Consider the following 24392-nt stretch of genomic DNA (forward strand, 5'->3'; position numbering starts at 1 on the left):
CGCAGCTTGGATTCTGGAGACAGACTATTTTTAAGATTAGGCTTGAAACTTTCCTCTTTGATAAAACTTATAGTTAGGGCTGGATCAGGCGACCCTGAACCATCCCTTAGTTATGCTGTAGTAGGCCTAGGCTGCTGGGGGTTCTCATGATGAGTGCTTCTTCTTCACTCACCTCTTTTCAATCTGTGTTTATACACCACTCTGCATCTCTGTTCCACAGTGTCTCTTTTATCCTGTCACCCTCCCCTCTTGCCCAACTAGTCATGGCAGATACTATAACTGCCCCTCCCTGAGCCTGGTTCTGCCAGAGGTTTCTCCCTGTTAAAAGGGAGTTTTTCCTTCCCACTGTTGACAAGTGTTGGCTCATAGGGGGTCATTTGATTGCTGCAGCTTTCTCTTTATTATTGCATGGTCTTTACCTTGCAATATAAAGTGCCTTGAGGCGACTATATAAATAAAATTAAATTGAAGTGCATTAAATTGATTTATCCACTAATCAGAAAGGTGATAGTTTCCCTTCCAGTCCACTTGTCTGAGTGACTTTGGCCAAGACCCCCCCCCCCCCCCGCCCAAACTAAAAAAGTGCCATAAATGCAGTCCATTTACTACTGAAAAACAACAAGACAGAACAAAAAACCCCACATGTATGTGCCTTTTGATGTATTTAATGCATTGTTAATCCTTATAAAATGTCTACAGACAAAGACTAGTGTTACTGAATACAATTTTTTAAAATATAAAACTGCATATTAATACAAATGATGTATATCTAGTTTGAAAATAGTAATTACTTAATCCAAATGATATTCCTGCATCATTGTGTGTTGCCTGTTTGAATGGCCTCTGATACGTCATAGTAAAGTCACAGACATTTTTTGACATGAAGCAATGTTTTAAATAGATGTTCAAATAAGTATCAGTCAATGTCAAAATGTTGAACCACGCAACCAACCTGCATGTAGACAGTTTTTACAGATTTTCTTAAAATGCTGCTCACAGACTGGTTTAATTTATAGTGTTATACTGTATATTATCATATATCATTGACTGTGTAAACTCTATTCTGCAGATAGAGTAAATAGATGCAAGAGACTTTGAATACAAAAGTTAGAATTTTAGCATTGTGTTACTGCTGTGTTTCTTATTGCAAAAGATACATCTTCCACTTGCATTAGGATCAAGCAAAGGAAGACAGCATTACAAACAGGCTGACTGTGAATATTCAGTTATTTACCCACTCAGAAGAAGCCTGCTGTTACTTGCCTCCTGCTTGATGCTGTGTTATTTCTCATTTTCTCTCTCTAGATGAGCTCTCTCTCTCTTTCCAGAGCTCCTGCCGCTGCTTCATTGTGCATCATAAAAAAAAGGCTCAAAATAGCCACAGCATTTCATAAGCATAGACACTTCTTAAAATTAAAAATTTCTAATGCCTATTACCTCCAATTGTAATATAACTAATTACCCTTTGCGGTATCACAGCAGTTTTGCAATCACCACATGCCCTTATATGGAATGTGTTTTCTACCCAGTAGAGCAAAAAAGGACGAGATCAATTGAGCATTTAATTATTTTAAAGATGAAAATTCATGATTTATGTCCTGCTGACAGTTAATAATAAATGCACTGATTGTCTTAAATGGACCACTGATGTTGAAGCCTATACACTGATACGTGAAATTCTTTTTAAACCATGGTGTGTGTGTGTGTGTGTGTGTGTGTGTGTGTGTGTGTGTGTGTGTGTGTGTGTGTGTGTGTGTGTGTGCGTGTGTGTGTGTGATACTGCTGATGATGCTAAGTTTGACAGGGGCTTGCTTGCATTTACCTTAAGGAGTTCTACCCGAGATGCAGGCCAGCTGCCCGTTTGATGTTCGCTATGAAAGCCCCTTATTAAGATCAGTGGAAAGTACAATAAGTAATCTGTGCTTATGCTTGAAACAAATGCTTGGGAGAGATGTCACAAGAATGCAACAAAAGATATCACACCCAAACGTAAAGAGACCTTCTCTAAAAGCAGTTGCAGTGAACAGAGAGAGCAGGACAGAAGGCACTGAGAGGTAAAGATGACCGATGAAGAGCAGGGGTCCACTGGACTTGTGTATGTTTGTGTGTAACTGTACTGTGCGCATGGGGGGAAATAATAGTGCTTGAGTGATGGGTGTGACAGAGGTTGATGTTTGCTCAGGGCCTGTGTGGCTCCAGTAATAAAGATACTGTGGCTCAAAGTGGCTTCATTCTGTCCTAAATGATCCTTAATCTCTCCATAAATGACATTTTTGGCTCCCAGTAAGGAGAGTGATAAATGCAAACTGTTCATGCCAGTGCTACTGGGATTTTATGGTTGTGTCAAAAGAGAAAAAGATGCTGAGCTTAAATATAATAAGTGTTCAATTTGTAATTGTATAATTTTTATATATAATACTCAGAAATGATAGACAGCATTAGTATGTGGAAATTACAGCCCACAGTAGCCCCCAGCACTTAAGAGGCTGAAGGAAATTAAATAGTGTCTGCTGTGAAAAGCTATATTTAAGTACTGTTCTACAGCCAGTGTAATACAAAATAGGAATACCCATTTCCTGACAATGTTTCCCCAATAATCAGCAGCACTTTTCAGAAGTAATTTTAACAGGAATGTCAATATGTTGTGTGTTCTGCTCTCACCAGCCTCTGACCTTTCTTGAATCAATGTTTGCCAAGAGAGCAATTTGTGTTGCTAACAGAACAGCAGAATTCATTCACACTCCCTCTGCTCCGTGTTACCTTTTTCATGCTTCTAACACTCATATCCACATTAGGCTTTGAACACATAGCTACATTTATGTTTATTTATGCACACAAACATTTATGTTTATGTGCATACATAAACATAAGCGCATAATAGTGCAGATTTTGATCAGAGCATGCCATCATGTGACAGTGTGATAGCAAGAAAGCATGTAATTTGCAGACCGGCTGGCTGCTAACCCAGATAAGGACCATAAAGGATCAACCATGCGATAATGAACCTGCATGATACACCTGCAGCTGAAGGATCAACTCCAAGGACGTCTCGCAGTCTCCTTTGCTCCTACACGTCATTATGACCAGTGAATGGTTAAGGCTGGTGATTACAGACAGCCATGGAACAGAGCAGTGGTGAGATTTATGTGATAGAACTTATTCGACTGACACTAATGCAACAGAGGAGCTGGAAGGTCAAGTAGGTGCTTTTCAAAACAGTGCTGAAAACGGGTTTACATTGTGTCTATGCACCTTCTGGTTTGTGACCCAGGCAGCAAAGTTGTAATATTTGTGTTTTAAAGTTTAGTAGTAGACAAAGCTGGTACATGGAAAACTGTTGATTTTTACATTTTCACAGTGGCAAGCAAAATCTATAATTAAGAAAAATTGTGTTGATTTTGAGTTAATTAATACATCATAACTGAGTTTTCTTTATTAATCCCTGCAGGTAATTTTTTTCCTTCTTGTCGCTCTTCACATTGTAGATGAGAGCACAGCAGGCAAAGGCTGCTTCTTCTTTGACTTTAAACCTCTCAGCTTGAGCATGCTCCCCCGCCATTCTCTTACCAAGCCTGCATCATCAAGAAATTTTTTCATTTATCATACAATTCTCTTTTTATCACGCTGGAATAAAAGATTTGTTAGCTACACACAGGCCATCACCGCCCAACTTCTTAAATTTCAACCTCTCCACACGAGCTGATGCAACAGTGGCTTACTCTTACAAGCATTAGGAAGAAAGCCATACGGACATGTTTGCCTGCTTCTAAAATGAAAAAAAAAAAAAAAAAAGCAATAGAAAGAGGGCAAAGTGTTGCCCTGCATTCTTCCGAGGCGCTGTGGGTGTGACAGATGTCAGCAAGCCATCTCTGCGTGTGATCACGAATCATTTACAGAATAAAAATTTCTGCTTTACTTTAAAGAATTTTGCTGGAGTGTATTTAATTTTTTTTATATATATATATGTATATATTCCATAAATGTATCTGGTCTTGTGCACCTACTCTGACCTCTGCACCTCTGTTTTGGATGTCAAACTGAAACAGTGTGGAGAAGAAATTTCTAACCAGGGGAACTTCTGACACTTCTGTTCTGGCTAGTAGAAATGTGAAAAGCTTCTGAATTCGCTCAACTAATTTACAAAATCCTAATATTCGAATGAATAATACTGTAGACTGTAATGTGAATTATCTGACATGCAGTGTCATCCAGTCATGTTATGGTAAATTACAGATAAAATGTACTAACCAAATTAGTGCTATTGGCAGCTTCCTTGTGTAGTTTTGCCCTCTCTTCCAAATATAGTCACAGGATGGAGAAAGCCAAAGTGCCAGACATGGGGCTTCTAGGGTAATGTCATGGTAGCTACGATCCATCTTATATTTAGTGAAGTGTTAAAATAGCTAAAGTGCAGCTAAATATACATGATAAGTGGTTAAAATAGCTATTTAAAGTTCAGGAATACAGGGTTGCAGTAGTTAAAGATCACAGTTAAACTGTCAATATCTTGAAATAAGGTCTGGGTTGTTCCATAATTCATTTGCAAATAAAAAACAAAGCAAAACAGAAAAGACAAAATATTCAACTAAAAATCTTTGGTTAAAAAATGAATAAGCTCACAGTGATGGATAAACAGTTTAAGGGGTACCTGAGTTAATCTGACAGGTCTGCCGGGAATAAAGGAACCAGTGACACAGACAAACTGTGTGCTACTTTGCATTTCCCAGTAACAGTGCACACCTCATATTTGTCTTCAGTATTGATAAGACCTGAATTCGTCAGCACTGTTAAGGAGACAGAAAGGGGTTGTCGGTATTGAGTGCAGAAGAAATGGGTAATTAGCTGACGGCTGACTCAGGCCACTTCGAGCTTTGTGTGTCAGAGTGGGGATGGAAAAACCGATGAAGCACATCTCTCTGGGTGTCATAAAGCTTTGCTTTATGGCCAGTTTGTGTAGCCTTGCAGATTAAGTTCAAAGAAAGGCGGCTGCTCTTTTCTCCATGCATCTTAAATCCTGTTTCTCCTCAGCTAGATCTGTAGATCAATTCTTTGGACTGTGCTGAGATATCCCTGGTGTCAGCAGCTATGGGGCAGCTACAGGAAGGATGGGGAAGACTGGGTGTCTAAAAATACATAATTTAAGGGACAATTTCACTTCAGATTTAATAGTACTCACAGAGCAGCATGACTATTCCTGTCAAATTGCATACTTTCCTTCGCTCAGGAGTGGCCATCTTCAGCAGCATGAGCATCAAAGCTCATAGCTCCCAGCAGGCTACAATTGCAACCTCCTTAGGCAGATGCAGTGTTTGCATTTAAAAGGCAAGAAAATCACAGTGAAACAGTGGTTTGTCTATGATTCATGCATTGAGTTTGTTCTCAGAAACTACCTCCAGCATTATCTCAAGAGAGCAGTCCTACATAGAAATAAATGGGCTGGTGTCTGGAGAGAGGGTGCAATTCCTTTGTCTGTTTAGACACAAAGGACAGTTTTAAATGGTGAAGACAGAGCTGAGTGATGCTCGTATTAGTCTTATTAGGTTCAAAGTTAAAATGAAACTTTTTTTTTTTTTTTGAGTCAGAAGCCTGTTACTAGAAAACACATCAGCATGATTGAAATTTGGCTTGAAGACAAGCCAAATACAGAGGGATTACAAGATAAAAGACAACAAATTTACACTATTTTCAGTTTTAAGCTTTAAAACTCGGGTACTTATCCCCTTTCCTCTCAGGATTAAAGAAGTAAAAAATAAAAAAGACATCAAACAAATGTAGTTGGAAGAAGATTTTACCAGCGTGGTAGATATGCATTACTTAGATATGAATAATTTATTTGAAAAAGTAAAAAATACAAACAGTAAAGTAACACTGACAAAAATTTCTAAACACATCCACTACATTATATTTTCATACTTGCATTGCACCACTTAATCAGGTATTACAGTGTTTAAGTATTTACAGTGAAGAAACAAGAAATAATCTCCTGTTGTTGACATACTGAAAACAGAGTTGCTGTGCACTGCAGAAGATTGCACCAGCAAAGATTTCCTGCAATATGTGACATTTTAATCCTTTTCCAAAATGCATTAGAGACACTTGGAAGCTAAGCCCTGTAATTTTTTTCCCTTTGATTTTTGTCTTTCTCTGCCTTTTCCCCCTTCATTCATGGGCATGTTCTTGGTGACTTACTACGAAATGGCACCTGGACTCTGCCGTGTCTTCTTTGCCATTTAAACTCTCTAACTACTGAAATTATGAAAAAGTTACATAGTTAAAAAAAAAAGAAAAGTCAAGTCTAAACCTTTTTCCACTGGGCTTCAGAGCTTTGCTGTACAAGTCAGGAAAAGCATTCAAAACATACAGCAATATGGACTTTATTTTGGGTAATTAATATTTTTCAGCAACACACACTTGAGATTTGGCCGTTTTAATATCCTTAACAAAAAGTGAAAATACAACGAATGTTAATTTTTAGGCATTGTTCACATTTAAGATAAATTACATTCATTTAAACTGAGCATAAATAAATAACATAAAGATTTTGTTTAAAATCTGCAACAAAAATCTACTATGTGACTGGTTGAAATGTCCTGCGTGCCACTAAACTCTGTGACAAATTTCTGAGTTCAGGTGCGGAGTGAACCTGTTTGTATCCCAGCAGAGCCAGAGTGTCATTACACAGATTCTGAACTGTTCTTACAATGTCAAAGCTGAGACGAAGCCTCCAGCTCTCAGCTGTCACTCTGGAGTCTCTGGTGGTGGAGTATCTATAGTTCCACTCAGATGGCGATGACACATTATTGTTGGTGTTCTTTGCAATCCATATCCTCACCCTCTCCTCCATTTCGAGCCCCGCAAACCTGTAGATCTCACTGGCCTTGTCCTTTGGGTTGAAGGCTAAGTCCTCATACCGTACCAGCAGGTAACGTCCACGCAGCCATGCCGGTCTCTGCAGGCCTGTTTCTACAGAGGCCACCATGTCCTTACAGGTGCTGGTGATCTGCGAAAGGTCCACGTATCGAGGCTGCCGCCCCGTCGCATTCCATATTTTCCAAGCGCGAAACTGATCAGAAAATGCCATCATGCGTGAGGCAAGGATGGCTCTGGGGTCTCTCACCAGGTGGATGATCTTCAGGTCCAGACGTGGATCTTCAGTCAGAGTGCGCAGATCCCCCACCTCAGGGACCCGCACAGTCTTTACAGCTACATGCCCTCTTGACAGACATGACATAGAGGCTAAAGTGAGGTTCAGGGCGCCACATTTCTTAGGACACCAGGTTTCATCAGGTGGATCAGAGGCTGCTGCAACCACTCCATCAGAGCAAACCGGAGGGGAACAGAGGGCATGGCTGGAGCTCCGGCGGAAAAAGGAGCTTGTGAGGTGGTCTTGAGGTTCAGGACGGATGTAGTTCTCCATAAAGTGAAGCTCACAAGTGTACAGATTGAGAAGAAGGTCCCTGTATGCTCCCAGCAAGGCACGGCGGTCCAAGGTGCGACGCAACCTGCTACTGGAGTTGGTGAAGGCTTGCTGGACGTGGTACAGAGGCTCAAACACATAGAAGACCCCGGGATGCTGGTTGAGGAGCTGCCCGGTGAAAGAGGAACCACTGCGTGTGGTGGCAAACAGCAGGATGTGCTTTCGAGGTGACTCCACGGGCAACCAACTGTCATCACAGGAGGCTCTCCACCTGGAGTCTTGAGCAAAAAAGAAAAACATTAAAAAACAATGACAAAAAAACATATGCTTTACTGTCTAATGGCTGCGACACTGACGTCACTTTCATTATGTTTTCTTGCAACAAGGAGAACAGTTTTAAATAACTCACTACATATTTTATTACCTATTACAAGTTCTGGTGTAAAAAAAAAGAGTTATTTTAGTCATTTCAGAAGAATAATTTCAGCTCATAAAAATGAATTAGAGCCAGTCTTTAGTCTAGAAGAAGTACTGAATCAAGCCAATAAAGTGTAAATAATTTAGAGGGTAAACATGCATGAGTAAGTTGCTTGTCTGCTGGTGGTTACTTGGGGGTTGAGAAATGGCGGATCTCTAAATATAGCACAAATAGCTAATGTGTAATTACTGCTGATTAGGAGTTGATTGCAAAGAGGATGCTACTTTTATACACAGGAGCTCATCACCGGCACACATGTGAGCTATGAGAGAGGATTAATGGAGACAAATTGAAGGATGATTGTAAAACCAATCACACATATTTAATTTCTCTATCCTCTCCACTTACAGGGAATTCCCTCAGTTAATGATGCTCTTTATTTTTCTTTTAAGTCAGTAACAGTCATGATGTTGCAGCCTGGTTCTTGATGCTGGAACAGAAATAATATCACCAATCAAGTGTTGAGGGTATATCGCTGTATGCCTGCTGCTGCTGTGCTGCCAAATACTGTCTCATTTGTCTCACATCCATTTTCGGCTATTCATGTTAGATTTGCATTAAATACAAGCATAAACCTATACATATGCCAACAGATATGCAGACATTAGTGAGGTATATAGGGCAGTATAAATTGGCCATCAGGTAGTACCTCTGAGATGTCTGCTGTGGCAGCGGTAAGCTCCCTGACAAGGTCCTGACAGCGAGTCCCTCAGGGTCCGAATGGCTGTATACTGCACCCCCAGAGACGCACATACAAGAAGCAGCACCGTCTTCCAGGAGCACTCCATCCTGCCTCCACCTCTGACTCTACATCCTTCCCACTGACATTGTCAGAAAGACACACACACACACACACACACACACACACACACACACACACACACACACACACACACACACACACACACACACACACACACAATAGGATTTAATTTTGAAGCTTCATACATACAGCTTTGACACACTTATGCCTGTGGGTTTCTACTGATGGTCTTCTGGGCTGCTCACGCTGGAGCAGTGGGGAATCTTGCTCAAGTGTACATGTCATTAACTTTTCTCCCGCTAGTTCAGAATACAAACCTTTGTCCTTCAACAATCATTTCTGCTGAAGTAATATCAGTAAATAAAGAAACTGCTTAACTGTTATGATTTTGACACCACTTTCATCTCTGCGCAGCAAATATGAGACAGCAGCCAGTTACGGAGCATAAAATGTTTCCATAAGCATCCACAGATTTGTGCCACTGAAAAACACAGCTCAAAGGTCATGGAGAAATGGTGGCAGTAATGTCCCTATCTACAAAAGCTCCACTATTCAGGATCGGGTGCACACTGTTGCATAATTGCATTTCATTTTTGCTTTCCTCTCTTCTGGGTAATTAAGCCTCTAAGCCCAGCAGAGAGCTACATACCCAGATAAATATAGCTGTCTTTGTACAGACGAGCGCAGAAGTTTCCTTTGTACACTTCCGAGTTCTTTGCCACTGGGCATGAAAGAGCAAAGGTAGATGTGATTTTCCAAATGTATTCATGAAAAAAAAAGATGCTGCCATCCATTCGTCCCTATGCACCATCTGATGCTAGGTAATCGCTCGAGATCCCTGGGTACAAACTGTCTCTCCATCACTCAAAGTTGCTGCGTGGAGGCAATCATCATCAAAATCACAGGTAAATATATATCATAGAACTGACAAAAATAAATATTGCCTTCCTGTTTGCCCCCCCCCCCCCCCCCCCCCCCCCCCCTCTGTCACTCCATCTCTCTCCAGTCTGCTTCTTGTTCATTAATGATGTTTATGTGTCCCTGGCAGACTCATATCCTCAGGAATGTATCACACTGAGCTTTTGATGTTCCATTAATCACAAACAGCGCCAAACCAGAGACATTTACTCTGTGGGTGAGGGGAAAAGAAATCGAGCTGACATCATGAGCCATTCTGTTTGAATACAGCTAAAAGCAGCGACACAGAATGAAGTTTGTTTCTTAGACTGATAGTTAAAGACAGGATAGCAGAAACAAGGACACCATACTCTTTGTTTTAGGGCTACTTTCAAGTTGCTTCTCTGTTTGTGAAAGGAAAGGAGATATAGCGACATATAATGACTGTATGAATGACTGGAATGACTGCAGATAATGAGAAACTTTGACCAAGCTCGTTACCATCTGTGACACTTTAAAAAAAAAAAGAATCTGTCAATTTGACAGTCTTGTCATCCATACCCTTACTGCACAGTTGGCTGACCAAGGCGCATCATATAATTCCTCAGCGACAGGTTTTGTTTTCCTTTCCAGTCATGATCATGGCTCAGAGCTCCTCTGCTACACACCCAGCTGCCCTCTGGAGAATGAAGACAGATGCTTCAATGGATTAAAGCAATTTGATTTGCAAGTCCTCCGTTCTCCCAGGCTTATAACACCTTCTGCGTCGGGACTCACACCAGGAATAATAGATGTTCAGTCAACAGCTGGAAGGGGACTGCAGGCTTCAGATGGTCTCAGCTTTTGTAACCCTTGTACAATAACATTGCTTACAAGGGATAAAAGCCACAGGGACAGGACTGACCAAAGATTACACTGTGTGGTGCATGGTCCTCTGTCAGGCTTGACTTGTAAATTCAGTAAGCAAGCATTGCTGCTGCTGAGAAAATATAGCAGCAAAAGTGCTTGATGCAAGAAAGGTAATTGCCTCTGTGGAAAACAAAGACAACAAATGAGGATAGGGGTTAGTGATGAGGGTGGGACTGAGGGATTTGGGATGCAAGTGATTGAGGGATGTGACAGTGCCAAAGATTTTTCTATTAAGGCACCTCTCTGTGTTCAGAGATCCTCAGGGGAAGGCTGTTTATCGACAAAGCCTGGTGATCAATCCTGGAAAACACGAAGAGTTAAGCAACAGTAGCATCATCAGGAGGCGTTTCAATGCTCCAGTCAGTATTTCTTGCATCTATGCATCTTTTTTCCTCTCTCTTTTTCTCTCTAAACCAACACCACACACACACACACACACACACACACACACACACACACACACACACATCCACAGGCAGAAGAACACAGCAGAACACTGCAGCGCTCAAAGGAGATACATCTGACCCCAGGCTACAGAGGAGCTCCTGTGATGGGGCAGAGAAGATGAATCTTGTCCTACATGATTCCTCCAGCACATAAACACAAAGAAAAAGGGGAAAACAAAAGGCGCTGAGAGGAGAAAAAAAGGAAAATAAAGAAAAAGGTCAGCGCTTCATCTGATCTTGTCCACACTGAATATAATATTTACTTTATAGGATTCTGGCTATAGGCTTTCTCAGTGTTTGATTCAATTCAAAACATTGCAAATAGAAATATAAAAATGGACAGAGTGAATGTGATAAAGTGTAAAAATCAAATGAAAAATTAATTTTTTAAAAAGTAAAGTTTACTGAAACACTAGTAAGATTTAATTTATGCTACTACACAGCCAGTTTAAGTGGTTGGAGCATTAATGAAAAGCTCAATTTTGCATCCGAAAAGGATTGAAAAATGGCACAAATATAACATAAACTGCACCTAAAATAAATACTTCCAGCCCTTTCGGAGAATTATAGCAATAACAGCAGCCGATAAAGTAAGACGAGGTCACTTTAAACTCACACATCGTTAAAATATTTAGTGTTCGCGTCAGTGGCACACTTCGGTCACGGTCCTCTGAGCGCAAAAGCGGGGGAAAAAAAGCTTTTTTTTTTTTTTTTTGTCTCACCATCAATGCGCTTGATCAGATAGGATTTCTCCGGCCGGTCCTGTTTGGTAAGCTGCATGACTAAAAGTGTGTTTGAGTGAGTGTGTGTGTGTAGCGGAGGAATCGAGCGCTTCCACCGGTGTCCGCATCCAAAGTGGCTTCAGAGCTGGAGATCCGCTATGGATGGAGAGCGGCGAGAGTCTGAGCGAGGAGGTATGTCTCACCCCTCCAGAGACCACACAGGCTACTGGAACTGAGTCTCTAGATTGGATGCACGATTGCCTTGCCGTGCATTACGCTTTGATGCCGTAGGGCACGTTTCATTACGTCTTAGAAATGCATACGATCTTACGAGGGAGTAGCCTAATCTGCATATGAAATACGCTCCAGCAGCCCTCCATCTGTAATTTAACTTGTTTGCAGGTAAAAGAGGACCAAATATATCCCATATTTCACGGAGGCGGGATCAGCTCCAGCCAGACATCAACAATCACTTCAGCATCCCACCAGTGTCATTCCTCCTTTGCTGTCACTATCTCTGCAGGGATTCTCACTATATGCTCAACTGGAGCACACCACACACACACACACACACACACACACACACACACACACACACACACACACACACACACACACACGCCTCTCATTGGATCAGTGACACAATGACCTCTATTTTTCCCCATTCCAGTGAGGATGACTGCTATCATCAGATGTGTCCCCCTCCTCAGGTTTCCAGCCTTCTTGTGTGGAGATATGGGTACCATATCATTGTACCTGGAGGGCTGCTTTAGGGGCAGATTGAGCCAGTGACAACTTCATTACTCCTGGGAATCGGGGTGGATTCTGTTTGCAGCCTTTTATCTCAGTGGTGGAATCACACTGGTGTCTTTATGGAGATAAACTTAGATTAGTTGAATAATGTAACCCCCCGCCCCTCCTGTAGTTCTCACTTGTTATCCTATGAGCTGCCAATTCATCAGAAGCCCTAAACTTCCTATTAGTTATTCCAACTTTTCTGCCTTCATCCAGTCTTCATGTGTTTAAATCTTTTGAGGCAGTGCAATGCACCAAAGCAAAAAGAGGCAGAAATAGTCTCCGAAATAGATACTGGAGGGGATAAAATCTGCCTACACAGATATGGAGAAACCTTTTTCTGGTGTTACAGGGTTGAGGCACATTACAAGTTGAAGGCTTTACTGCACAGAGGGCAGCAAACTGCCAAGAACACCTTGTGAGTGATACAAGTGTGGCCCGTCCTCCGCTCCTCTAAGCACCGATGCCTCCCCTCTGCCTGCCTGCAGCATTGATTCCCCGGCTCTGAACAGCCAAACGCCCCCGCACGTTCTTGGCGAGGTTTGAAACAAGCAATAAGAAAAAGTTGAATATTCTGTGTTCGAAAACTGAATCCTCCACGGGCTTCCCCATTTAGCTATGCCCACACTTGCTCCTCACTATATGCAAAGAGAACAGATATGCACATACTTGCATTAAAGATTCATCGTGCCTTTCATTTTCCTTTTCTAGGACTTTCAGGCTCTTAACTCATGTTTCACCAATCTGCACTCTTTCGTCTCCATATCTCTGTGATTCACCTAAGTATCTGATCTATAACATGACAACAGTATTTTATCATAAAGTGGATGGAAATGCTCAGTTGACATCTCTCCACTGTTGTAGGGATAACCTTGGCTCCTTAGCTCACTGAGTGGTTTTATATATCTGGGCTTGCTTAACAAATTCTTTGCTTCCTGTTACATGCACGACCCATCAGTCAGATTAACTGTCAGTCAGCCTGTCACGAGTAAAACCAGGTCTTAAAGTTTGCCTCTGGAGGAGAGCTTGCATTTCTATGCACTCCAACTCAGTTGAGAGCTTGAAAAAAACATTCCCTCAGTTCAGGCCTCCATTTTTGTATGTGCAATAAACAAGTGAAAAGAAATTTCTTTTTACCCAGTACCATGCCAGCAGAGACAACTAAATTTAATTCAGTAAACAACCACCACCACCAAAGGGCACTCCAGCAGAATTCTCTATAATATCACCCTTGCCACATTTAAAGACTTTTCAACAAGTTACTGCCACTTGGCCGGTAATATAACACAATTATTTTATTTAAAGATTGACATTTTAAAATGTGGTTGCTTTTTTTTTTTTTTTTTTTTTTTAAAGACTGGTGCTAAATACATGGTAACCTGAAGCTGGTTAACTTGTTTTTTTGTGTTTTTTTAAGCAGCTACCCACCTAACCTTGGATTACTGCTGTTCACTGCTGCAAACAGTATGCCACATAAAGTATGGTTACCCCCATGAACAGTTCTTGGATTGTGGGTTAGTGTTGTGAAAGGGGTCTCTTTATGCTCTTGCAGACTACACGGCACTATAATACTAATCCCACGGTTCTCAAAGTGTCATAGTGTGTGGATAAATGGCCCAAAATGCAGACTGTGAAATGAGCTCAGGGAACTAAAAAAAGACATTTTATTTAGGCAGGGCACGTAATACAAGACAACAGCAGAAAAAAGAAGTCCAGGTAAAACAAACAGAAATACAGCATGACAGGACAGAGAACTAAGAAAAAGGGAGACTTTAAACAGGCGTGAGGAGATGGGAAACACCGTGGTAACAAGACACAGCTGAAACCAATCAAAGGCAATGAGACAGAGCAAGCAAAACTAAATACCATGCACACAAGACAAGGGACTAACGCAAAAAAGAGGAAATAACAAAAACATAACAACACCAAGCATAGAACTGGTGACTTAATGTATCTGAGACACAGGTCAAGTGTTGAGGATTAGTGAGAGGCCACTCCCTTCCCTCTGTGTGTATGTGTGTGAGTGCAAGAGAGTAATGTCGGCCGTACAAAGTTTTTCAGTCGGGGCAAAAACATACTGTATGCCAAGAGTGCTTGCTACTGCAGTCAAAAGAGTGTTTAACTGGGCCAATTATGAGCAAAATGTTGGTATTCAGTTGTACACTATGTTTGCCAACGCCAAAGGACTAAAGATCTGCTGGTGCAACCTTTCGATACCTCTCTGCATCTCTCATCCTTGCTGAGGTGACCAAGACGAGGAAGCTAGCTACCAGCTATGTGCCAAGCTAAGTATATGCCAGAAGTCTCTTTACTATTATTAGGAGCCGCGGATCTGGTACAGGTAACAAGTAGCTATGAAAATAAATCCAAGATAAATTTGAGTTAACTAAAAGCAAGTCTTTAAGCCTCAGCAAACTCTTTTCTGTTTAGTCTTCTTATAATAGTCCTTCAGCCTGGTTTCACATCATATTTTTATCCTGGTCATCCATGGCCATTCTGCAGTGGCTCCTTGCCCCACCACTGGGGCGCAGTTTATGAACCACTGCCTTATCGTAACCCTCACCTTAACCTAACCTTAAAAATGTGTCTTTAATTGGAAATGTAAGGGTTTAAGAGTGCTGGGTTTGTCATATAGTAGGCATGTTGAGTCCACATGAGTCCTCATCACTGCAACTTCCATGTTGTTCACAACATGATGTATACTGGCTCAAAAAGCATTTTTCCTTTTTCCCTTTATTTTGCTGCAGTTCCTCAAATGGCCACTTGAGGCTGGCTGCAAACGTGAGTCAATCACAGATTTCCATTTTGAATACTTCAACTTAAGAGCAGAAATAAGTGTGCAGCAAAAACAAAACAAAAAAGATTTTACGTAGTCCCTACACCTAATTTTCTCCTTTGTATGGCAGATGAATTCTTTCTGAAAGTGTAAAGTTATCATAATTAGGGGTGTTGTTTTTAATGGCAGGTTTATGGTGACCCAAGCAGCTATAGCTGGTAGCTGTCTGCAAGGCTTTACTGCTTTACTATCTTGTGGTTAAAGAAAGTAGTTGGCAGGTATCTGTGTCAGTGCGATGAACCCGTGAAGATGCACCTCATCCAGATATTGACTTCTGGTCAAAATGGTGATATCTACAATGCTAAAATTAAGTCTTCATACATGCAAGTTCAGATACAATTGGAAAAAATCATGGTAGCTATGTGCATCTTCTATAACTGTGCAGTATCAGTGGGTAAAAATGTACTACCAGTGTTACATTAATTAGGTGTTAATTGGCTAACCTTGGTTTTTTACTTATATATATTTTGTATATTTTTTTATATCCAACATTAATGCCTCTATACAGTCTTTTGAAAAAACAAACAAACAAACTTTTGCAATTTTAAATTGAATGTTTCTGAGAACCGTGCACTTATATTTGGTTGATCTCACACATTGAACAAAGAAAGAAAAAGGTGAATTCTGCTCTTTATAATCTGAGTGACATTTTTCGAGTTTCACAGATGCAGAGGAGCATCCCTCTGTTTTCTGACTGTCCTCCTCTCCTCTATTTTTTGAAACATGGAGCGTGAACTCGAGACAGATAAAGAATTACAGTTTTGTCCAGATTAACTCACAGAAGGCACGTGTATACATCCTGAAGCCATGTCTATACTTCCTGAATCCACAAATAAAGATAATCCAGAGGCTCTCATATGTAACTGATCTGGTAGCGCTGGTGTCAGGTCAACATTTTCTGATGTTACAGGATACTTTTCTGTCATTTCCTCTATAGACATTAGCAAATGCTGAGATGACTCACTAGCGTAGCCCCTTTTGAGGAGAAAAAGTCAACAAGGCACCTAAGACCATTATGTATCATGTAATGTATTACCACAGTACTATATTTTTAATATATTCAAAAAAGTGTAATCACAGCAATATGTGTTGTGGTTTTGTGCACAACAAAATCTCTATTATTCTCTATCACCAGTATCTATGTAAAGCTAAGATAAATGGCATTTAGCTTTACATTTAACTGCCAGACACAGTGATGCTATCAGTTGTTTCATCAGACCATGCCAAAAAAGTCAGCATATTTACAAAAATGATAAAAATCTAAATATATACTGACTGGGATTAGTTTTGTGTAATTTCACACACTGAAAAAGTGCAGTTTTAGTCATCGGGGTTTTTCTATTTTTTCCAAAGTAGGGAGCTTTCTTTGTGTAATGTTACTTAACTGTTAATGAGAGGTCACGATTGAATTTAACAATGCTGACCCCAATCAGCCTTGGTTTCTGAATTGGTTTGATTGCTTGTTATTTTGAGGCTTGCAGAATTCCTGACCCGACTCGCCTCAGTTGTCTCTCTATTGTCCTACTCAGTGAACCATTTCCAGAGATGAGGATCATCTGGCATAAATTTGTCTCACCAGACAAAATCCATCACTGGCTGCTTTCTATGAAGACTCCAGCATTGCAGAACGAGCCCGTCTTTATAAACCAAACACTTTTAGCTTACATTTGTGCATCCGTGGTGTTCCCTTCCTGTTTGCCAATTTTGCAAGGCTTCATTTATTAAATTCAGGTGGGACGGGATGCGTGCTGAGGTGCTTCGCAACTGGCAAAGCGAGAGAAATCCGCTGAGCGACACACATGATGATGAGAGGCAGGAAGAATGTGGGGCAAGAGGGATGAGAAAGCCATAGAGATAGATAACAGCAGAGAGGAGGAGAGAAAGAGCAGGAGGTGGAATGAGAAAGTTTACACACACCATCTGTGCATCAAAGGCGTGGCTGTGCTGGCTCTGACTTCACAAAACACGTCTGTGTGATTGTTTCTGATTGAGAGATCTCTTGAATATAGATGGTCTCATTTTTACTTGCCTGTCTAGCGAGCTCTCACTTTTTTTCATATCAACTTTAATCTAACAGTATCTGCACATGACTGAACAAGTCAGGTTTGCTGTTTTGCTGTTGAACCCTGTGTAAAAATATTCTGCTTGCTAACAAAGACTTTTAATTATCTGCTGTGTAGATGCAGGTATCTCAGTAGCATTGAGCGAAATTAAAAGTTTCTTTTTCTTCCACCAGTCAGGATGCACACAGACAGCTCTTCTTACATGCCAGAGGAGGCAATTAAATGACTAAGAGATTTCAGGTCTAACCAGTTGATAGCTCTTTATTGCATGAAAGACAAGATGTGTTCTTATGTGATACATAAAAATGTAGATAATCAACATTTTGCTTGTACACATCGCACAATGAGTGCAATTACTCCACAGAATGAAAAACAGAATAATTATTGTGGTACTTTTCCCACTCTAAAACACTTTTATCACACAGAAGTTTTACAATCTGACAGAGAGCGAGTATCATAGCATCACTCTCACGCCCACTAATTTCTAGGTTATAGCCTTCAAATCAAATCTACAGAAAGCCTTTGAGACGTCCAGGGGGGAGTCAGTTTTATTGAGAGCATTTGATGGGCCGTAGTCTTGCTTGGATTGCTCCTCTGAAACAACATACATAAATTCCTGCATGGCTGCAATCCAACCAGACACCTCCACATGTCTGGGTGGCGAACAGACCGCTATTAGGAAAGATAAGCCCCAAGTGGCTCATCTCAGTCAGGTCTCTAACATCCCCTTTTTTTCCCCTTCTGTTTTTGGAACCAAAGGCCTCCCTGTGCAACCATTTTCCCTCCAGCACTTTTGCTGTAAATCCAGCCCATCAGCAGTGCTCTCTGGTGCATAATTGGTGCCATTAGCACAAAGCATTGCACGCTCTCAGACACTGTGGCTAGACAGCAGCAGTAGCGAGGTACCTTGCTCTCTTTCGCTCTCTCTCTTTCTCTTTATCCCACCAACTGTTTCACACTCACAGGGCTCGCAGCCATCACATTTGTGGGAGTAATGGGCCTGGCAAATTACAGCAGATCGGGCCTCAGCAGGCTCAGCCTGGCAGCCACCAGGGAACACCAAGCAGACATGCTGATTCTACTGAACATGGGCTCCTGATCAGAGAGAAAAGTCTGACCTGGGAGTGTGGAGAGATCATGCTAACCTCGACTGACTGTGGTTTTGATTGCTGCATTGGTGAGCGAAATGGACCTGTGTGTGTGTGTGTGCACATGTGTGCTTATAAGACAAAGAAAACTTTAGATAATCTTCAAATCGAGAGTCGAGTCACACGTCTTGGTGCGCTGCAGAAGTTGAACGAGCCCAAGTGAACACAAGAGACTCTGAGTAACAACTTTTCTAAACACAATTTCCTGGCTGATTTCATTGGTTATTTTTCTAACTTTAGTTCTGCTCTGTCACCGCATTAGCTCAGTTTGCTTCAACTCAAACACACAAGCAGCTCGGACTGAGACAGACTTGCACTAGGAACTCAAACATGCCCTCCTACACACACAGATGGTCTGAGAGATGCCTCTGCAATTAAGCTGATCCATTTAAAGTCTCACACTGTAACAAGCTGAAGGAAGCCTACTGCTGGATCTTGCTGCTCTCTGAGGCATGTTGAATCCTCTGTGCTCTGTTGGGCCTCCGGGGCCTTTCTGTGTGACCGAGCCTTTTCTTAATTACACCTGAGAGCGCAGAACAGCTGCTCCTCTGTCACATCTGCATCTCCATCAGTCAAGCTTGCGAAAGGGTGTATGTAAAACAAGCCGGCAAATATGGACGGTGTTCTTCCCTATGTCTATCTTATTGTTTTTACTCACCAGATTTCTCTGCAAAAAAAAAAAAACCCTCCTTTTTCTCCTTCCAGTAGATATTGCTTATCTTGTCCTGAGAATATTCTGGCTAACAAATAATAAATTTATTTTTAAAACGAATGATGAGAAAGTCCAAATTTAATTTTCACTGTGGGCAATTCATAGCTCAACCTTCCAAATACGACATCTTTCATAAAGTTGGTGGATTTTTAGCCCATGTAGTTTTAACACTCGGGATGTATTTTTAATAGAAGTGCTTCATCAGAGGGCTGTAAAAGTTTCAGTGTTAGCAAAGAGCAGAGAAAGGGGATATCAAGAAAAGGCAAGGTTTCAAAATTACATGAAAGTTGCATTAATTTTATGGAAATAATACCAGATTGGTTTATTTCATAGACATGGCTTTCCTGCAGCTGCAGTATCAGATATTAGCTCAGTATCAAATTAAGAACAAAAAGAGAATAAGATTTAATCTTTAGATACCAGCTGAGCAAATATTTCCTTACAGAAACCATATTTCTTCTTTGGATATATTGGCACTGCTGTGGAACATAAATATTTATCAGGGCTCCAAAAGGTTAAGTGTGTGGGAGTGATAGAATCTGGCAGCTGAAAATATTGCTGAAACACAAAATCTCCAGGTTGTTTTGCAAGATCTGAAGCTTCAAGACAGCTATTAAAATATTTTTACATCACCAAACATCTTTTGCTGTTGTTGTTGAAAATAATGAACATAAAACATAAATGATAAATATGAATTAGGATTATATAAGCCTTAATGTAGTTGTGTGCTGCCTTAAAAACAGCTTTAGTATACTGAGGATGCTCAAGGTAACACATTTTCAACATATTAGTTCAGTATTTTATGCCAACATGGGAGGTGGTGATATGATTTTCTCAGCTACAAAGTCCACTTTTGGGGCGCTGCATCTCTGACGGAGAGATTGAAAAAGTGATTATTGAGTAAATATGCAACAGAAATAACTGTCATTGTCTTGTTATTTTCATAAATACTGCATAATGAGCAATTTTTGGGGTGAAAACTAAAGCCAATGCACAAGTGCCAAAAATTGCCGTTCCTTAAATGGCCAACTTGAAGCTGAGGCCACTGTTAAAATACACAACTTTAAAATAGAAATAAACATGTGTATCTGGTGCCTGGTACAAAAACTGTTTTGCTCTCTATAGCTAATTTCTCAATTTAGGCCTTTAACATCAGTACAAGTTAAACTGTATTAATGCTTAAAATTGCATATATATAAAGGTCACTTTAGGTGACAAGGGAGTGCTAGCACAGTCATTTCTGGCAGCTAGCCTTCTAGTAGGTGTCATCTTAGCTAATTGTAATTGGTGAACTGGACCTCTGGTGTTTGTGGTGGTGGTGCTGGCTTATACAATTGGCTTTTTGTGGGGCTACTTACACAAACAGCCAGCCCAAGATGTCTATGCTCCAGTTTTGTTGAGTGAAAATAAGCAGGTGTGTTGCTAGCATTAGCTGATAAACTTAGCACTCCACCCTCTTTTGAAATGGTCACACTGTGGTTTCAAAATGGGGCTTCAAAAATCCATGCGTGATGGCCATCACACACGGCTTTGGCCATCTTTTTTATACAGTCTGTGATGGTACAGGTTGCTGTGGTCTCACAGAGTTGACTTTAGTCATCTGAGGGTGCAGGCTGTACTTTGTACTTGCAATGGTGATAGTTGAGGCACTTGAAGCAAATGTTCCTGAGTAGTTGACGGAATAGTTGACATGTGCAATTACTTTTTTTTTTTTTGTCTATCTTGAATGAGTAGATGGATGCCACACCCACCAGTTAGTGAAACTTGTAAAGAATTAAAGCAAGGGGAGCAGCCAGCTTAGACACGTGTTTTATCTCATTTATCTGAGCTGTACAAAAGCATGTGTACAATCTACACTTTGTGGTTTTGAGAGACTGTTTAAATGAGCTGCTAGCTATAGCCTCATATTTATAATTTATAGTAAAAGCTTGATTTTTCTCCTCCAGTGAATGAAGCACAAGATGGGATGGAATTATTGATAGAGGTAATGTGTTATTTTCTAAATTTCTTTCAGCTAGTGAAACAATTAGTGCAGAAATTACTGCTGCTTTAGACACTCAGATTTATCAACAGCATATAAAAGTTAAAAAAAAAATCACCCTTTAAAAATCATTTTATAACCTTCCCCCACTTTACACAGATAAGATTCATTGTTCTAGGTTCAATCAATAAAAACCTTAAGGCCAAATTCACTGATACAGCCATAAATGAAACACAGCAGTTTGTGTGCAGATTTACTTCGTGATTTGTTGTTGTCGGTGGTCATCAGGAGGTGGGTGGGCCTTCCCCGTTGATTCTCAGACACAGGTCTCCACTGTCATTAAAGTCCATTACAGTTGGTTATAGGCAGGAAAAGGCCTGACTCGCAGTTGAATTATGGGAGTCCAGATACCCGCTCATCAAAGGCGCAGAAGTGGTCATCCGCATAGGGCACAAGTAGAGGTAGATCAAGCCATTAGTAGGTTGCAGCATAAAGAGGTCCAAGGGATCTGAGCTGGGGAGAATCTGTCCAGGTCTGGTCTAGAGCTACAAGAGCTCAGAGAAAGTCTATGATTGTGGGGGAAGTTATACGGGCAGAGCAGGAGCGCTATCTTATTAAGGCAATATCCCAAGGCAAACAAGAGGCATGGACCCGATAGAATGACACCACAAGTTGGGCCATAAGCTGGTCAGATATCTGGTGAACCCTTCTTAATAAGGGCAGAATATGACACCCTCCCCTGTCCCCAAAAATGCTCCCAGTGGCTCAGAAGTGTCCTCTGCAGCTAAGACAATGCAGATCTCCAGCACATCCTCTCATGGTACCAGGTGGCAGTTAAGGTGGCAGCACAACCAGATTCTGAAGCTGGCGGAGCTGTTGGAGAAATGCAGAATGAGGGCAAATATCTCTGTAATTCCATCCCAGTTGGCCATTCCCTTCATCAGACCAATAGAGGCTTGGCAGAAGCCAGCAGCAAGGAAAACAATAGCGCTACTTGCCCCGGAAAAGGGATGGGAGATACGAGCTGACTGGTAAGCAACTGGTCTTTCCAGCAGTATCCACCAATATCACTAAGACTGGATATTGTGATGTGGTCTGCAGCTGCCAAGAGGTGTCCTTTTATTGAGCTCACCATCCCTTGGCAGGAGGGAATGTCAGCATTACATAAATTCAAGCAGCTTAAGTATTCTGACCTAGATGCAGAGTGCAAAGACCTGGGTTAAACTGTAACCATCCACCCACATCTGTGAATAGTGGCTCCAGCTGATGACCCTTCAAAGTGCACCAGAGGAGGTGTGACAGGCAGAGATGCCAAGCAAGAAGAACACCACCTGTATAACATTCTGACACATGTGGAGGACCAGTGACTATTGTGAAAGGACAATTGGCAGCCAGGAAAGACTGGTGAGCATCTGGGAAAGACCAAAGGACAGTGGGAAAAACTGCCTGAGGAGTGGGTGGCCAATCACTTTACCCACTAGTTCCCTATTGGAAGCACCTTTACTGACTACAAAGATGAATGAGAAAAGACAACCTGAAGGCCCTCCAATAGGCGGGATTGAAGATGGGCCTACTAGGACGGATAAAACGGCAACGAACAGTACACACAATGATCATGAGAAGTTCCTCATGGTCACTGTGAAACGCATTGAGGAGCTCCTGCACAATAGACGCCATTTGCAGAAGAGGAGGCGGAAAGCAGCCCCAGAGAAAAAAAGCAGGGCGAAAGTTACTGTGAAACAGGCTAAAACAGAGGCTGAATAAGTGGCGCCAGGCATACCGGATAAGAAGGAAAAAGGAAGGAGATAGAGAGGAAAGACTTTTTCAAGGATCCCTTCACGTATGCCCACCAGCTGCTGGAGGAGAACCAAAGTGGAAGGCTGATTATCTCCAAGGAAGAGCTGGAGCAGTACATTAAGGGGCAGTACACGGATGCAGCCAAAGAGACACCACTTGGCTCACATGGGTATGTGCCATGGTCGGAACCACCGAGCATCCCCTTTGACACTGCCCCACTGAAACTGAGTGAGGTCACAGAAGTCATCAGAAAAGCCAAATTATCCTCAGCACCAAGACCAAATGGACTTCTTTACAAGCTGTACAAGAACTGCCCCAAGTAACAAAAATCCTGTGCAACCTAAAGAGAATTGCCTGGAAAAATCAATCTGTTCCAGCGGCATGATAACACACACTTGGATTTTTCCAACACCATCAACCAGTTCAGGAACTTCACCCTGCTAAACATGGAGGGAAATATCTTTCCACAGTTCTGGCAAGGAGGATACCAAACTTCCTAAACGGCAACAATTACAATGATATAATTGGCCAGAAAGCCAGGCTTCCAGGCTTCCCGGTTTGAATTGAACATTCATCCATGAACTGGGAACAAATACAGCATGCAAAAAGGGAAACCTACATGTGATGTGGCTTGACATGGCAAATGTATATGGCTCAGTGCCACATAAGCTGATTGTTTTTGCATTGGAATTCTTCCACATACCAAGTAGCATTATCAGCATCATAGCCAAGTATTTCAGCAACTTCCAAATGTGTTTTACCTCCAATGGCTGCACAGCAGGATGGCAACAACTGGAAATCGCCATTACCATGGATTGCTCAATATCACCGATCCTCTTTGTAGCTGCCTTTGAGATCATCCTCATCTGCGCCAGGCAAATGGCCAGAGATGGGAGATTACCATCCGGAATGTCACGTGCATCCTGCAGACTGCCCCCATGCACAGCAAGACTCCTGAAGAAGCTAGATGAGCTAACACTGTGGGCAAGGATCAAAATCAAGCCTTCAAAGTCCCAGAACCAGATCAGGAAAGGACTGAGGAATAACAACACAGAGAAAGAATACCGCTGCTGTCAGAGCAACCCAAAGTCTTGGGAGACAGCATACATCAGTGCTCTCAGACAGATAGATGAGGAGAACAGTACAGAATCTGCTATCAGTAGTTTAGCAAAGATTGACAACAGCCAGCTTCCAGAGAAATTGAAAGTGTGGTGTTACCAGTTCACGCTGTACCAGTGGTTAATGTGGCCACCGAAAGTCAGCAAATTTCCATTGTCAGTAGTCAGCAGGATGGATGGATGGCGTCTCCAACACCTACATCAGGGGGTGGTCGGGCCTTCCCCGCTGCTTCTCATACACAGGTCTATTTGGCAAAAATATGTTGCAACTGCCATTTAAGTCCATTACCATCAGATATAGGTAGGAGAA

The 24392-nt window shown here is 41.5% G+C and overlaps 1 protein-coding gene across 2 annotated transcripts; it reads right to left on the bottom strand.

Annotated features, from left to right (window-relative positions):
• Positions 1 to 5878: 5878 nt before the first annotated feature.
• Positions 5879 to 11849, bottom strand: LOC115781178 (carbohydrate sulfotransferase 1). 2 transcript variants are annotated; one of them, XM_030730679.1, is made up of 4 exons: positions 11633 to 11849; positions 10117 to 10234; positions 8545 to 8716; positions 5879 to 7695 (listed from the first exon to the last, which is right to left on the bottom strand). In XM_030730679.1, exons 3-4 carry the CDS (start codon positions 8681 to 8683, stop codon positions 6569 to 6571), a joined length of 1266 nt encoding a protein of 421 aa, XP_030586539.1. In that variant the 5' UTR covers positions 8684 to 8716; positions 10117 to 10234; positions 11633 to 11849; the 3' UTR covers positions 5879 to 6568. The 2 variants fall into 2 exon arrangements, with proteins under 2 accessions (XP_030586539.1, XP_030586538.1); XM_030730678.1 differs by lacking the exon at positions 10117 to 10234.
• Positions 11850 to 24392: the final 12543 nt, after the last annotated feature.

The sequence above is a fragment of the Archocentrus centrarchus genome, chromosome 6, assembly GCF_007364275.1.
Source record: "Archocentrus centrarchus isolate MPI-CPG fArcCen1 chromosome 6, fArcCen1, whole genome shotgun sequence".
In the NCBI taxonomy this organism is placed as follows: Eukaryota; Metazoa; Chordata; class Actinopteri; order Cichliformes; family Cichlidae; genus Archocentrus; species Archocentrus centrarchus.

Excerpts from the sequence above, each read along its gene's own strand:
- LOC115781178 (XM_030730678.1), bottom strand. Across the intron at positions 7,696-8,544 it reads CCACAGCAGACATCTCAGAG|ACTCCAGGTGGAGAGCCTCC; the intron begins GTACTACCTGAT and ends TTTTTGCTCAAG.